The sequence below is a fragment of the Paroedura picta genome, chromosome 12 (assembly GCF_049243985.1).
Source record: "Paroedura picta isolate Pp20150507F chromosome 12, Ppicta_v3.0, whole genome shotgun sequence".
NCBI lineage: Eukaryota > Metazoa > Chordata > Lepidosauria > Squamata > Gekkonidae > Paroedura > Paroedura picta.
In genome coordinates this window covers 34127575-34142527 of record NC_135380.1, presented here as the reverse complement: position 1 = coordinate 34142527, position 14953 = coordinate 34127575, and the positions used below count along the sequence as shown (strand labels likewise).

At 48.5% G+C, this 14953-nt stretch overlaps 1 protein-coding gene across 5 annotated transcripts in view; it reads left to right on the top strand.

Annotated features, from left to right (window-relative positions):
- GARNL3 (GTPase activating Rap/RanGAP domain like 3) overlaps window positions 1-14953 on the top strand; it is a 120051-nt gene that overhangs the window by 6687 nt on the left and 98411 nt on the right. The window contains exon 1 of one of the 5 annotated variants that reach the window (XM_077306653.1): window positions 5471-5661. The exons of 3 other annotated variants lie outside the window; for them this stretch is intronic. In XM_077306653.1, the coding sequence (XP_077162768.1) occupies window positions 5618-5661 (44 nt within the window). In that variant the 5' untranslated portion in view covers window positions 5471-5617. Of the gene's footprint in view, window positions 1-5470; window positions 5662-10257; window positions 10429-14953 lie in introns of those variants that run through there. One more of the 5 variants, XM_077306652.1, reaches the window with a different exon arrangement.

Genomic DNA, 14953 nt, shown 5'->3' with positions numbered 1-14953 from the left:
AGGATATTTCTGCCATGTCTCTGTTTGGAATGTGGTATGATCAATCACTCTGAATTCAAGGACTCATTGGAATTACTCACGCTCCCAAGAAGCAGCTTGTTGTACCTCTGCATGGCCAATTTTGCACGGGCAGAAAAGGCCGAAAGGGTACTCATATGGAAGCGAGGCCAATCCCTGTTTCTACATGATGCAGCCAGTGGCCTGGCTCCCTCCTGGGCCTGCTGCAGATTAAGCCCTCAGTTGCCCTGGGCTAAGGGAACACAAGAGAATCTGTGTTCCCTTAGCCCACTGAGGCAGCCAACAGGGCCTAGAATCATAGAATAATAGAGTTGGAAGGGACCTCCTGGGTCATCTAGTCCAACCCCCTGCACCTACATCCCTATCGCTCATCCACTGTAACCTTCCACTCCCTTGAGCCTTCACAGAATCAGCTTCTACATCAGATGGCTATCTAGCCTCTGCTTAAAAATTTCCAAAGATGGAGAACCCACCACCTCCCGAGAAAGCCTGTTCCACTGAAAAACCGCTCTCAGGAACTGCTTCCTGATGTTTAGATGGAATTTCTTTTGAATTAATTTCACCCCATCGGTTCTGGTCTGTCCCTCCGGGGCAAGAGAGAACAACTCTACTCCATCATCGATATGGCACCCTTTTAAATACTTGAAGACGGTTATCAAATCCCCTCTCAGTTATCTCCTCTCCAGGCTAAACAGACCAAGCTCCCCCAACCTTTCTTCATACGTCTTGGTCTCCAAGATTGCCCTGTCCTGTGGCAGGCCTGTGTGGACAGGGAAGAGCCGGACCTTCCAGACCCAGCTCCTGTCTATCCTACAGTGGCCAGGTAAAGGTAAAGGTATCCCCTGTGCAAGCACCGGGTCATGTCTGACCCTTGGGGTGACGCCCTCTAGCGTTTTCATGGCAGACTCAATACGGGGTGGTTTGCCAGTGCCTTCCCCAGTCATGACCGTTTACCCCCCAGCAGCAAGCTGGGTACTCATTTTACCGACCTCGGAAGGATGGAAGGCTGAGTCAACCTTGAGCCGGCTGCTGGGATCGAACTCCCAACCTCATGGGCAAAGCTTTCAGGCAGCTGCCTTACCACTCTGCGCCACAAGAGGCTCTTACACTGTCTATCTTACAGTGGCCAAGAGGGGGCTAAAAATGCCCTGTTTGGCTTTGTGGTGTTTTGCCCCTCCGCAGGGTGAACCGGGGCATTTAAAAAATGTTGCGGGAAGGTGCGATTGCCTACCACGCAATCCCGCCTTCCTAAAATAACCCCTTGTGTGGCAGAACCTATCCACTACCGCTGTGTTTCCTGGGGGGACACATTTCATTGCTGGAACTGATCCAGCACTGAAATGTGCCCCCAGTGGGGACACAGAAAGCTGAGGAGCATAAAGCTCCACAGTACTGCACCAGCAGTAGCCTGGTGTGGCTGCTGCTAAGCGGAGTCGGCCCATGAGTCACTGTTCTAAGGCAGGCCTTTTTCAAAGTACCTTCCAGATAAAAAGCTTTGCCACCAGCCTACTGGATGAGAGAGATAATAGGAAGGGAGTTGATTTTACTCAAATTCTAAAATTGGCAATGACAGGGAGGGAGCTAGAATCTTGGTCAACAAATATTTTTCTTGAAATGCCACTTTACAAATGGAGTAAGGAGTAGAGATCCAGTTTCCAGATCAGCCATACTTCATGGTAGCCTGCTGGAGACACTTTTTGAGATCCATCTTTTAGCAAATGCACTGCTGGATTTGGTCCAGGGTCTTCCAACTGCTCACCCTTAAACAAGACTTACCAGGTCTGGATGCAGCTTCCCTGAGGTTAAAACCTGGCAATCTAGATAACAGCACCTTTCTCCATTTACATCCTCATAAGTGAGATGAGTGCCTATTCTGAACACATAGGATAATGCACTTCCAATGTGCTTTGGCAGCTGGATTTTCCTGTGCAGAACAGGAAAATCTACTTCTAAAGTGCATTGAAAGCGCATTATCTATTGTGTGCAGAATAGGCCCTGGTGTAGCTCTGCAGATTAAGCCAGGAATTACTTGATCCAAATTCCATTTTAGCCATGGATGTCAAGGATGGTCGGTCTAGTTCTGAGCGATCAAGTTGAAAGAGGACAAAGTCGACGGCAACAGTGCAGTGGGAGTGGATGCGTATTGACAGAAGCAGGGCTTTTTACGTATTCCATCAATATGCTTTTTGAGTTCCTTAGAAGTTTCTCAGGACTTTCCTGATGAGAAGTTTGGCAAAAGGACAACTGACTTCCTGAAAATATAATCTGAACTCCAACCAGTGGTTACTAGCTATGGTATCTAAAGGGAACCTCCACATTCAGATGCAAGATCACTGCTGGGAGGCAACATTAAGGGAAGATTTCAGTCTCTGCCCTGTTGTTGGCCCTCCACAGGAAGGGGTTGGCCACTGTGTGTGACAGGATGCTGGACTAGATGGACCACTGGTGGCCTGACTCAGCAGGACTCTTCTTACATTTTTTTTTACTCTCTTATGTCCTGTGTTCTTATGGACTACACAGTAGTCCCCAATCTTTTTATCACTGGGGACCGGTCAACGCTTGACAATTTTACTGAGGCCCGGGGGGGGGGGTAGACTTTTGCCCAGGGACGTTGCCGCCGCATGAGCCCCTGCTCCATTTGCTTTCTCGCCGGTGCCCCTGACTTCCTGCTGCCCGCTGGAGGGCACTGCCAGCAGCAGGTGCGCAGTGCCACACCGAGGGGGAGCCCCAGCCATGGTGGCCACTGGACAGCACCAAAGGTGAGCCGGCGGCAGAGTGGCAGGGCAGTCCCCGAGGCAGCAGCTGGGGAGGAGAATGAGGAGGAGCCGCGGTCCGGTACTGACTGATCCATGGCTTGGTACTGGTCCCCAGCCCGGGGGTTGGGGACAACTGGACTACTAGATGGTTTATATGAATGTGTTTTGGAATGTTCATACAAACAGGCTTGGCCATGGTCCGTTTACAATCAACTTCGGCTGCACAAGAGCCTTTCAGTAAAGTTTGTTCTGGAAACCTGGCAGATGGTTTCTTTGCTATTTCCCCCAAGCATCATGACCGTAAATGGGCAGAAACAGATATAAAAAAGCCCAACTGCAGTCCAGACAGCTAGCTGTAGATTCTAGATGTGTGTAGCCACAGAACCCTCCCCCCCCATTTGCTATCCTTGGATGCCCCAACCCTCTGGACATTTTCAGGCAAAGGACTGCAGCATTTGAAATTAGGCCTTGCAAATTTTGTTGTGTCCGACTGTTCCCTTTTCAGTTGAATAGTAGTTACTCTCAATTTTTTTTTTAAAAAAAAATCCTGGGTTGAGATTTTCCAATGTTGTTTCTTTGTGGGTTTTTAAAAATTACCATTTGTATAACAATACAGCAGCTTAGTGTTGTGGTTAGCGAATCAGACTGGTACCGGTGAGACCCAAGTTTGAATCCCTGCTCATGCCATGGAAACTCACTTGGTGACTTTGGGCCAGTCACACTCTTAAGCCTACCTCTCTGGAAAACCGCGTCGACTCCCAGGAAAGCATTTTTGGATGCAAAGAGCCATCAAACCACAGCTGGCTCATGGCAGCCCTGCAGGGCTTTCCGAGTAAGAGATGCTCAGAGGCAGTTTGCTGTGCCTGCCTCTGGGTGGCAACCCTGGGCTTCCTCGGAGGACTCCCATCTGGCTGTTCTTAACTTCTGAGATGGGAGAAGATTGGGCTAGCCTGGGCAAAGTGTCCTTAAGCTTGCCCCATTAATGTAAGAACCAGTGCTGGTTAAAGATTAAAGATACAGAATGGGGATGCGCAAAATTTCACCTTGAAGCTCGTGATGCTAAGCCAGCAGTGCATTTCAGTTGAGCCTACCTCACAGGCTTGTTGTGAGTAGAAAAGGGAGAACCAATACCCACTGCTTTGAAGCCCTTGGGTTGCCTAGAGCTCTTTGGAGGAGGAGGTGCTAGTCATACAGGGTTTGGAATAACCTTACAGGTCAGCTCCAATTCATTGCAATTGGAGGAAGGGAGGGAGGAAGATTCCCTTTGCTAGAGACAGTTCAGGCTACTGCAGCACAAACAAGAGAAGGGTCCCACGATACCTTACATGGCAAGCACACAGATTGTAATTCCAAGGAGGGAGCAATTTGAATCTTAATATAAAGGAAAAACAGGACCCTGGTGACAGTCATTTCTTCAAGCGTCTTTGGGTGATCCGAGCATTCTTTGTCAAGATACAGCAGCTCTCTGGGGTCTCGGGAAGAAAATGTTTGAGCGCCTTTGAAGAGAGCTGCCAGGAACTGAACCTGGGACCACCTAGGGCAGGGGTAGTCAAACTGCGGCCCTCCAGATGTCCATGGACTACAATTCCCAGGAGCCCCTACCAGCGAATGCTGGCAGGGGCTTCTGGGAATTGTAGTCCATGGACATCTGGAGGGCCGCAGTTTGACTACCCCTGATCTAGGGCTTCACCCCTGAGCTTGGTCTATATGGCCACGTCAGCTGGCAAACAGGTTTTGTGGGCTGGGAAGCTTCAGCGGGCTTAGCTGGCAATGCTGAGTTAAGCTCTCCTTGGCTTGCTGCCAGCCTTCCCCTCTGAGCATAACTGTGACACTCTGTGGGCTAGGAGAGCCCTGTGGTGCTGTTTCCCTCTTTGCTGCATTGTATGCTGCCCTCCTGCTGAAGTGGAGTTGGGGGGGGGGGACCCTTCTCAATCCTGCAGAGACAAGACTGAAATCCTGAGTTTAACCTCAGTGGTATCTTGCTGACAAATGTACGTCATTCATGCCAACCCTTTGCTGTTTCTTTTTCTTCCTTTCCCATTTTAAAAATTAGCCTGTCTTCTCCAGCCCCCCCCCCCCCCCCGGTTTGGTTGCTTGTTGTTCATGCTAAATGGATAAGAGATGCTGGCAGGATGAGGTAAGGGAAGAAAGCCTTTAGCAGGGCTATGGACAGTAGCTCCCCCCACCCCCCCCCCTCCCAATGTGTTTCAGATTATTTTTGCAATCCTGCAAAGGGTGACTATGTTTCTACATATCCTTGGTGATGTTTTTTTCCCTAATGCAAAGGTTGACTGTGTATTGTTTTCCAGTTTGTCTAGGTCATAAATATATTGCAAATTTCAAAACCAAATATGGAAACATTTCCCCTGAAACCTTTTTTCTTGGGCAGGGGAAGGGCTTTCAGGTTTCATTCGGTTTGTGGGATTGAGGGAGGGAAAGAGAAGTGTCGGTGCCACACACACACACACACACACACACAACTTTGCTGATACTGCACTTTCAAATATATATAATCCATAGCTTGGGGAAAGAATCCTTGGCTGTGTTAAGGGATTGGGGTGTGCCCGAGTCTCTGCCTTTCTCATAGGAAACCACAAGAGGGCACTACAGAGTAGCTGATGTTAGCGATAAGATTATATTAATTCCTAGCTTTGGAAGCAAGGGGGGGGGAGCCTCTTTCTTGTGGCTGAGAATAAAAACTTCAAGAGATGGAAAGTGAGATTCTGCATCATGCGTACGGGGGTGGACTGGCTTCTTGCAAATCATGTTTTCATTTGTTGGCGTCAGATGTCTAAAGGCAATTAAATGCTTGGTGTGTGAGAGAAGCTGTGTTCAGCGGAACGATGCGGAATTCTATGTCTAATCAACCTCCTGAAGTGAAGAGCAAGTAGGTTGTATGGAAGACTTGAATAGTGGCATGGGGGGGGAGGGGGGGGAATAGCACACCCTATGTACAGATCCTTGGTAGAATCCCTGTAGGTGAAGGCTAGATTTTTTTAATTACTCTGTCGTTGCAATCAGTCATAACTAGGGTACTCCTCCTGTACTATCTGCCCCACCAGTTAGAATCCTCTTCCAGTCCTGTTCTGTGTGTTCCAACCTGCAGAGGTGAGGCATGTAGCAAACAGAGACAGGAGTTTTTTAGTGATGGCCGCTCACCTGAGGAATGCAACCCCCCACCCCACCCCACCCCACCCCCCACACAACTAGCCTGCTGCTTACCATGTTCTCTTTTAGGTGCCAGGTCAAAACATTATTATTATTTTTCGGTCTAGGCTTTTAACTAAAGGCTTCCTTTTTACAAGGCTGTTTCTGGTGTCTGCTTCTAACCTCAGGCCTGTTTTGTATCCAATAATGGGACATTATTGTCATATATATTGTTTTCGTGTCCTAGCTGGTTTTAATGATTTTATTGTGCTGTTTGACTTGCGGGTGACCTGAAATGGTTCTTTGGCGAGATGGCGTAGAATTTGTCAAAACAAATAATGACTGAGCTTTCAGTGTGGAACAAAGTAGAGTTCTAAGCCATCAAGAGGATAGAAAGGGCTACAGATTGCACAGATTCTGTGTGCTGGAGAAGAATACACAGGAGGGTCATGTGCAGCCATTCAAGCAGTCCATTTTTTATTTTGTCAATGATTTGGTCCACTGCAGGACAATAGCATGGACCAAAGCACTTGGGAGAGGAGCTCACACAAGCGTGAGGATGGGAATCCAGAGAAAAAGCTGAGCCCACCAGTAGAAGGGACTGAGGAGAGAATCCCAGTGAGAAAGAGAAAATCTATTCCTGAAAATATTCCTGACAGCCCGGTTTCCAGGAAAGGCTGGTGTGTAGCCAGACCAGGCCCAAACTCCTGCTTGTGGGAGGTAAAAGACATGTCATTAGATTGCAGAAGCCAGAATTCAAGAATGATGTAAAAGATGTAAAAGAGAACCCTGCTTTTCTCTACCTGAAGGAGTCCCCAAGTGGCTTAACAAACACCATTCACTTCCTTTCCCCAACCTAGTGAGGTAGGTGGGGCTAAGACAGCTCTGAGAGAACAGCTCTGAGAGAACAGTGACTAGCCTAAGGTCACCCAGATGGCTGCATGTGGAGGAGTGGAGAATCAAACCCAGCTCTCCAGGTTAAAGGCTGCTGCTCTTAATCACACCACCACACTGGCTCAAGCTACACCAGCAATATGTCTGCATGATCAAAAACCTTCCTGCACATGTACCGCCAGCTGCCGTAATAATGTGTCTCTTGTTGATTGATCATATCTGTTTTTCAATCCTGGCCCCTCCGTGGTGGAATGAGCTCCCAGAAGATCTGCAGGCCATAATGGAGCTTTCTGGGTTCCATAGAGCCTGCAAGATGGAGCTCTTCCACCAGGCATTTGGTTGAAGCTGGGTAGTGATCCTAGGGTTATAAGATTAAGTCTATCCCCTCCCCTTTGTTCCTGGGCTAGGCCCTAGACCCCGTCCGGAACCATGGGGCGATCTACTTCCCCTGGGTTACATCATCAGGAATTCCGATTGTCTTCTATCCTGATGCCAGAACAATTGAAACTTTGGGGGGGGGAGCTATATATTTTAACCACCATTGCTCTTTGTTTTGTATTTTTGGGATGTTACGATGTTTTTATGGACGTATTTTATCATGTTTTGTTGAATGTAAACTGCCACGAGCTGGCTATGCTGGGGGTGGCAGTATAAAATGAAATAAATAAATAAATCTATAAAAGCCACTTCCCTCCATTCAGAGGGGCTCCAGTAACCAAGATCCTCAACTATTTATACCTGTTTCTGTTTCCATCTCCCCTCCCTTTGATTTGCTGCTGGGACTCACAAGGTTGGTGTTGAGGAACATTGTCAATTTCACTGGTACCTTGTCTGGTTTAGATTCACTTATGCCCCTAAGTTGCTACAGAGGTGGGAAAGGGGACAACAAGGCTGTGAAGTTGATTATAATGATATCATTATGTGGGAACCAGCAAATACTTGTGGGAGGCATCTCATTTCACTCTGTCCTCTTCCTGAGAATCTCCACAGACTCTCCCCTTTTCCGGCTTCCTGCTTTCCTTTTCGAGTTGCCCGCATCCAGAGATGCCCCAGAGATGCCCCAGAGATCTCCTGGAATCAGACCAGTTCCCCCTTAGGGCTGCCAGCTTCAGGCTGGGAAATGGCTGCAAATTCAGGGATGGAGATCAAAGTTTGTGGAGGGAAGAAACTGCAGCAAGGCATAATGCCATAGGGTCCACCTTCCGAAGCAGCCCCTTTCTTCAGGGGAATCGATCTCTGTCATTTGGAGAGCACCTGTAATTCCAAGTGATCTGTAGCCTCCACCTGAAGGTTCTCCTGGAGGAAATGGCTCTTAGGTCCTTCCCCTCAAAGCCCATTCCGCCCAGCACCCACCCCCAAATCTCTAAGACCCTCCAAACCTGGAGTTGGCAACCCTCTCCTTCCCACCCAGCAGCAAACCTACTCTTATTTGCCCCTCTGTCCTAAGCCTTCCCTCTCCCTGCCCCAGCAGCCTTTACCTAGGAATGCTACAGCCCAGTCATGTGGTGTCAGCCGCTGGAGCAGGCTCACTTTCATGATGGGGAACTCTCAAGGACTTTCCCCTGTAGCCCCTCCCCCCACAATTTCTTCTGTCCCTCCTCCTGGCAACTCCCAAATCCGTTCCTTTCCTCATTCTCAGTCATTCACCAACCTACTTTTTATCTGCATCTCATCTTCAGCAGCATTTATTAAGCAGGTCTTTTGGGGGTTCTTATGCATTAGATAGAGCCTCTTGTGGCGCAGAGTGATAAGGCAGCAGACATGCAGTCTGAAGCTCTGCCTATGAGGCTGGAAGTTCAACCCCAGCAACCGGCTCAAGGTTGACTCAGCCTTCCATCCTTCTGAGGTTGGTAAAAGGAGTAACCAGCTTGCTGCTGGGGGGTAAACGGTAATGACTGGGGAAGGCACTGGCAAATCACCCCATATTGCCATGAAAGCCCTAGCGGGTGTCACCCCAAGGGTCAGACATGACCCAGTGCTTTCACAGGGGATACCTTTACCTTTATGCTGTAGATACAAACATTTATATGCCCTAACCTCTTCTCAAATGTACACTGAAATTCTTATTTAAATCATTGAGAGAACAGAGGTAGCTCAGTATTTGATTTCTTCCCACCTTTATCATTAAGATCTTGCATAGGGAAGCACTTTTGTGCCTCTTGAGAATTTCCAGTATGCATACTGGGCCTCTTCTCCCTCCCCTTTTATATCCGTAAGAAATTGTATGTGCTATTTTGGGAGCGAAACTCCATAAATTACAGGATGATGATGCTCCTGGTATTGTTTTTAAATTGAATTTAACTCCTTGTCTTCTCTCTGCTTCCCTGAATGTTTCATGATTAAAATAAGAGCTCTGCTAGATCAGCTCAAATGTCTATCTAGTTTCCAACTATAAGCCTATCAGATACCCCTGGGAATCTTACAAGCAGGGTGCGAAGGCAACCATCATTTTGGTTGTTTGTCTCCAGCATCTGTTACACACACACACACACACACACACACAAACATACGCACAATAATAATAAACTCCCACCCATTTGGGGAATCCTTCCAAAGTTCAGGGTTTCATGAAACCCTGATTGACAAAGTGTGGGTTGGTCATACAACCTCAGCCTAACATAGTATTTTTGTCTAGATAGCATGGAAGTCAGTGTTCAGTGCCTTGAGTCCCCACTGGGGAGAAAAACAGGACGATAAATGAAATAAACAAGTGACGTTGGCAGCCATTCAGTCTACTCTTGGCGACACCATGGCTCAACTGCCGCCACGATTTCCGATCTTGCAATGCTTCTTTGAGTGGTATAATGTTCTGGCCGGTGTCCATTTTGATCGTGTCTAACGACTGTATTTAATCTGAGGAAGAGTGCTTGCACTCGAAAGCTCACGCTTTGAATAAATCTTTGTTGGTCTCAAAAGTGCTACTGGACTCTGATTTTATTGCACAGCATTCTTCGTGGTTTCCACTTGCCACCAACCATCAAACAGTCCTAACAGAATTGCTTTCTCCGCTTTCATGATGCGGCTGCAGCTTCCTGATTTTTGCCTACCGGCAATCGAGAAACAAGCAAACACATTCCAAACGCGCAAGGGCATGTCTAGGTGAACATGTGCGCGCCCATATGCTTTTCCTTGTGCATGGCTGGCTTGGATTCTGGGGGAGGCACCGGCCTGCAACAGAGGGCTTACCTGCACACCGAGCACCACCAGCCTTTCCTTAAGACCCTAAATCCCAGCAGCCCTTGTGCCTTCAGGGAATAGTTATTGGCTCTCGAGCCACGTGAGAGGCGGATGTTTTGGTTGTGGAGGCGATCGCCATTGGCTGGCGGAAACCCGGCTTTGCGAGGTGTCCGTCATACCTGGAACGGATTTCTGATTGGGCGGGGTGAGGCGAGCGTGCCAGCGGAGGGCTGTAATTGGCTGGAGCGAGGAGAAGGGGCGGGCGCCGGCGGCTCAGTGCGGGGAATGTTGGCCGCCGTATGGACTGGACCGTCGGCGCCAAACCGGAGCGTCGGCCGGTCTCCGAGCCGGAGGAATGAGGCTCGGGAAGCGCTGCAAGCATGGAGCCAAGCGGCGCCGAGGCGGTGTCTCCCCGTCTGTTCACAGTCACACAACGGTAGCTAACGGTCGGCATCTCGGGGGCGGGGCCTGCTGGGGGTGGGCCTGGTTGACTCCGCCCAGGGGCGGAGCACAAGGAGAGAGGGCAGCATTCCGGTGTTTTTAAAAGAGCTGCATGACAGGCAGAAATTCCAGAGGTGCAGCAACCCCAAACACAGCAGTGCTTCTGTAATACTGGAGGGGCTGCATCTTCTGGATCCCTGCCATTTAAAAATACAAGTGTGCAGGGGTAGTTTAAGCAGAGTGCAATTGCTCTGGGGGTGGGGGGACCCCGCACAGTGGAAAGGGGTGTCATTCTGTGTGTCTGTAAACAGGGAAAAGTGGGGAGGAAAGAGGCTACAGCCTGGGGGGGGGAGTACAGTGTGGGACCCCTGGAAGATCAGGGCCGGTAGCATGTGCTACATGGATAAACTGGCCCTGCAAGTGTCTGTGTGTGTGTGGGGGGGGGGGAGTACGAAGTACAGACAATGGCCATGCTATTGCTTTCTGTTGTCTTGGGAGAAAACAAGATTGCAGACCTGGGAGTCTTCTTGGCTGAAGTGAAACAGCAATGGCAAATTACTGGAGTGAGGACAGCAACATCTGTCTGTCTATCTTTGGGAATTGGTCTCCTCTCATTGACAACACACAGAAATGTAGCGGAATTCAAAACATGAACAATATCCATGCAGGTGTTACCTTTTATCGGGACCAATCGTATTGACATAAGACAGTGCGCAAGTATTCTGGTTCACCAGACATCTTCATCAATCTGGATTGTACACACACAAAAAAGGGAGAGGGGTGGGGGAAGCAGATGTCTCAGGTTGTGATCTTAACACTTGGTCTTTTCAGCATCCTGTGCAAAATGCTAAACAATCGTGTGGCTGGTGTGGGATGGTATCCTTGGATTTCAGGGAGCAAGAAAATGGATTACAGCAGGCCTCTCTAAGATAAAGCAAGAGCAATTGTTTTGTATTTAGAAAGAGGAGAGTTGAGGAGAGCTTTTTTTCCTGGCAGGGAGACAGCTCATTTTGCACACTCCAGATGATGCACTTTCAGTGCACTTTAGAAGTAGATTTTCTTGTTTTGCACAGGAAAGTGCATTATCCAAAATGTGTGGAATGTGATGAGAATCTCTTTTCCCATGTGCAAGAGCAGGGATGCTTGCAATCTAGATAGCAGGAAGCCATTCATTTGCACAAAACACACAGGGCAGAGACTGACTAGATGGCAGCTTCCCATGCTGTTGGCTTGACTTCTGTTTTCATAGGCTTGCGCTACATGTTGCTGCATGGACGTTGCTTGCCTCAAGGGCTAGTGAGGACAGCTTTGGGTTTTGTGGGGAGAAAAATGGTATAGAGATTCATTTTATGGACATACCTCAAATATGCTTTGCTCTCCAAACTGGTTTACAGTATTCTATAAATTTGTGGTACTTATAGGAGGCAGAAAATCAGCAATCTAAAATGTGCTGCTCTGACTAGATCCAGCGACCTCCTGCAGTGGTAGGAGGAAGAACTGCTCCTACAAGGGTGTTCTGGTTCCCTAGAGGTCAGCACCAAGCTAGAAGTGCTGTAGGAAGCCTGCATGCTGAGGAGGTATTTGGCATAGGGTTGCCAGGTACTCCCTGGCCACTGGCAGCGGATTGGTGTGAGGGGGGTAGAGTTGCCAGATCCAGGTTGGGAAATTTCTGAAGATTTGGGGATCAAGCCTGGGGGAGACAAGGACCTCAGTGGGATACAATGTCATAGGACCCACCCTCCAAAGCATCCACTTTCTTCAGGGGAACTGATCCTTGTTGTCTGGAAATGAGCTGCAATACCAAGGCATCCCCAAATCCCACCCAGAGGCTGGCATCCCTAGCTCGGTGCCATCATGGATGTGGTTCTCTAGTAGGTGGGGGAGCATTAGGAAGACATTTTATATTTATTTATTATTACATTTATATACCACCCTCCCCTAAGGCTCAGGGTGGATAACATGAAACATGGGGGAACAGAAAACAATACATCCTAACTAGGCACAATTGCCCTCACTATCCTCCTAGACTGGTTTTGTTATCAGCGTACTAGGAAGTAATGCAGAAAATGCAAACTGCTTATTTAAAAGCATGTATGCATAGTGCACAGCTGGTATGTGAGAGACAGAAAGGATAGGCAGGGCAATCTAGCAGGGGAATGAGATGCAAACCTTGGCCATGTGTTCTTTTTTGGGGGGGGGGGCAGCCTCATTGCTTCAGACTGGCCCTTCCTGTGTAGGCACAGGCTGTGCGTTTAATGAGGAGCCTGGCTGATGGACACTCAGATCAGGGCAAAATCTTATAAGAATGCAGGACAGTCAGTGCCAAGGAGTCTTGAAATAAGGATCACAATGACAGATGTATTGTCTCAACAGTCAAGAGAGTCATAGTTTGCTGGTGGCCCACTTACTTTGCATGCATGATGTGGCTGGGAAAGATAAGAGACCTTGGAGAACTCCTGTCTTTTGGTGAAGGTGGTCCTGGGTTGGATGGCCCTACAATGTGGTTATGGAAAACAAGGAGAGAACTGCAGACGGAGAAAGCCCTGTGGCTTTGGGACAGAGGATGACCTTTGCATTCGGAAAGTTGTTGGTTCCATTCCTGGCATCTGCAGTTAACATTAGTGGCCTACATCTCTTACTGCTCTGGAGAGTTACTACCTGTTTGATGCATCAGGATAGGCCTTCAGCTTTTCCAGGCACAGGATGCATCTTGAGCATGGGACCCACTCTAAGTACAGGACAGGACGTCATGTAGTATCAGATTCACGTGACAGGAAGAGGAGGAGCCAGAATTGTGTCCCTTCTGGTGGGGAATGGAGTTTTGTGCTGCAAGCACACCCAGAGGATTAGTGGACCAATTGAAGCTGCCTTGGACTGAGTCAGAACATTGGCCTGTCAAGGTGAGTGCTGTCTACTCTGACTGGCAGCAGCTTTCCGGAGTCTTAGAATCTGGCTTTCACATCATCTCCTCTTTGATCCTTTGAGCTAGAGATGATTGAATCTGGGGCCTTCAGCATACCAAGAAGATGCTCGGTCAGTGAGTTGTGCCTGCCCCCCCAGTGGTAGGTTTGAGGAAGGCCGATTGGTGAGGATAATGGGGGAGGAGAGAGGGCAAAGGGGTGTGTGTGGGTGTGTCTGAGCTTGCCTTTGGTAAAAAAGAATGCTGTCCAGTGCTGGGGACCCGTCCTTCATTGACCTGCTGATCCTCTTAGCATGCATGTAGGGAAGGGCAGGGAATTCGGCAGGCACTCTTGCCTTCTTCACATGGGCATGAAGAGCAGGCCTCCTCATAGGGTGACAACAACTGAAGACCACTTGGTTAATTGCCCTGTTGTGCTATAAGGCTATGGGCAGTGACTGCCATGTGCCAGAGGGAGGCCACGCCCATTGAGTTCTTGACCCCTATATCAGGATGCAGTGAAGGTAACACTTGTATTGCAGCTTGCCCGGAGAAACCAGACATCGGCTCTTTTAGCAAATCCTGCATAATACGTTTCCCAGGTGCCCTCGCTTTCTGCCTTTAATTCTATCCTCATTGTTGAAGCTGGAAAACACATCTTGGAGTCTGCCTGCTCTTGACGCTAGACAGGAAAAGGACCCTCCCCCTTTCCCCTCCAACAGCCAGCTGTAGAGTTTTCTGTTGGAGTGAACAATAATATTTTCCCATAGCTCTCCCAGAGCCTCCATTTCTATAAATCAGTTTCTTTACTTGGAACCTCTTTGGGGAGCTCTTCCTCAAAAAGCTGCAGTGTGAAGCTCATCTGGATCGTTTCCAGTTTTTGCTACTTCTCACGCAGGAGAGAATCTCAAGTGGGATTTTACGCTGGTCCAAACAAGAGCCTGTTGTTGTCAGCAGCATATGGATCTCAGATCAACAGCAAAGGGGCACAGAAAATATATACCAGAAGTAAGAAGGCTGATGCTGTGTTTGCATATGACTAGCATGAACAGGGGAGGGAGTGCCAAGTCATGATGGGACATATCTACTCTAAATTGTTAGCCCTGACCCCCAAATCTCTTTTGAGAACTGCCACAGAGGAAGGAAAGGGAATATACTCAAGGTGCCAAAGACCCCTCATTGTGGTGGACAGCTTAGCATAAATTGCTGGAACATTTCCCCATATGTCACCATTGCTACCATGAGGGCTAGAACCCTGTTATTAAAAAGACTAAAAACTAAGTTCCATCAAAATCCTCACAGATGCCAGCTTCCATGTAGAGTTCAGTGAGTGTACAACTGCAGATCCAGGGGGTTGCACCAACCAGGACCAAGCTTCTGCTGAGGGGCTCTATACCTGAAGCTATAACTCTTCTTGCTGTGCATGCCATGGTTCCTGACGGTGTTTCGGTCAAGGTCTTTCCTTGAAAGCTGAGCTAGGAAGAGGTAGTGCCCATGCTCTCTGCAATCTAATATTGACTTTCTGGAGTCCTGAGGCTGATCCCCAGGGTTTCTGAATTGGGGGAATGAACCAAAGCATATGGAAAAGGTGTTGATTTAGATCTCAGTCCTCATCAAGGTG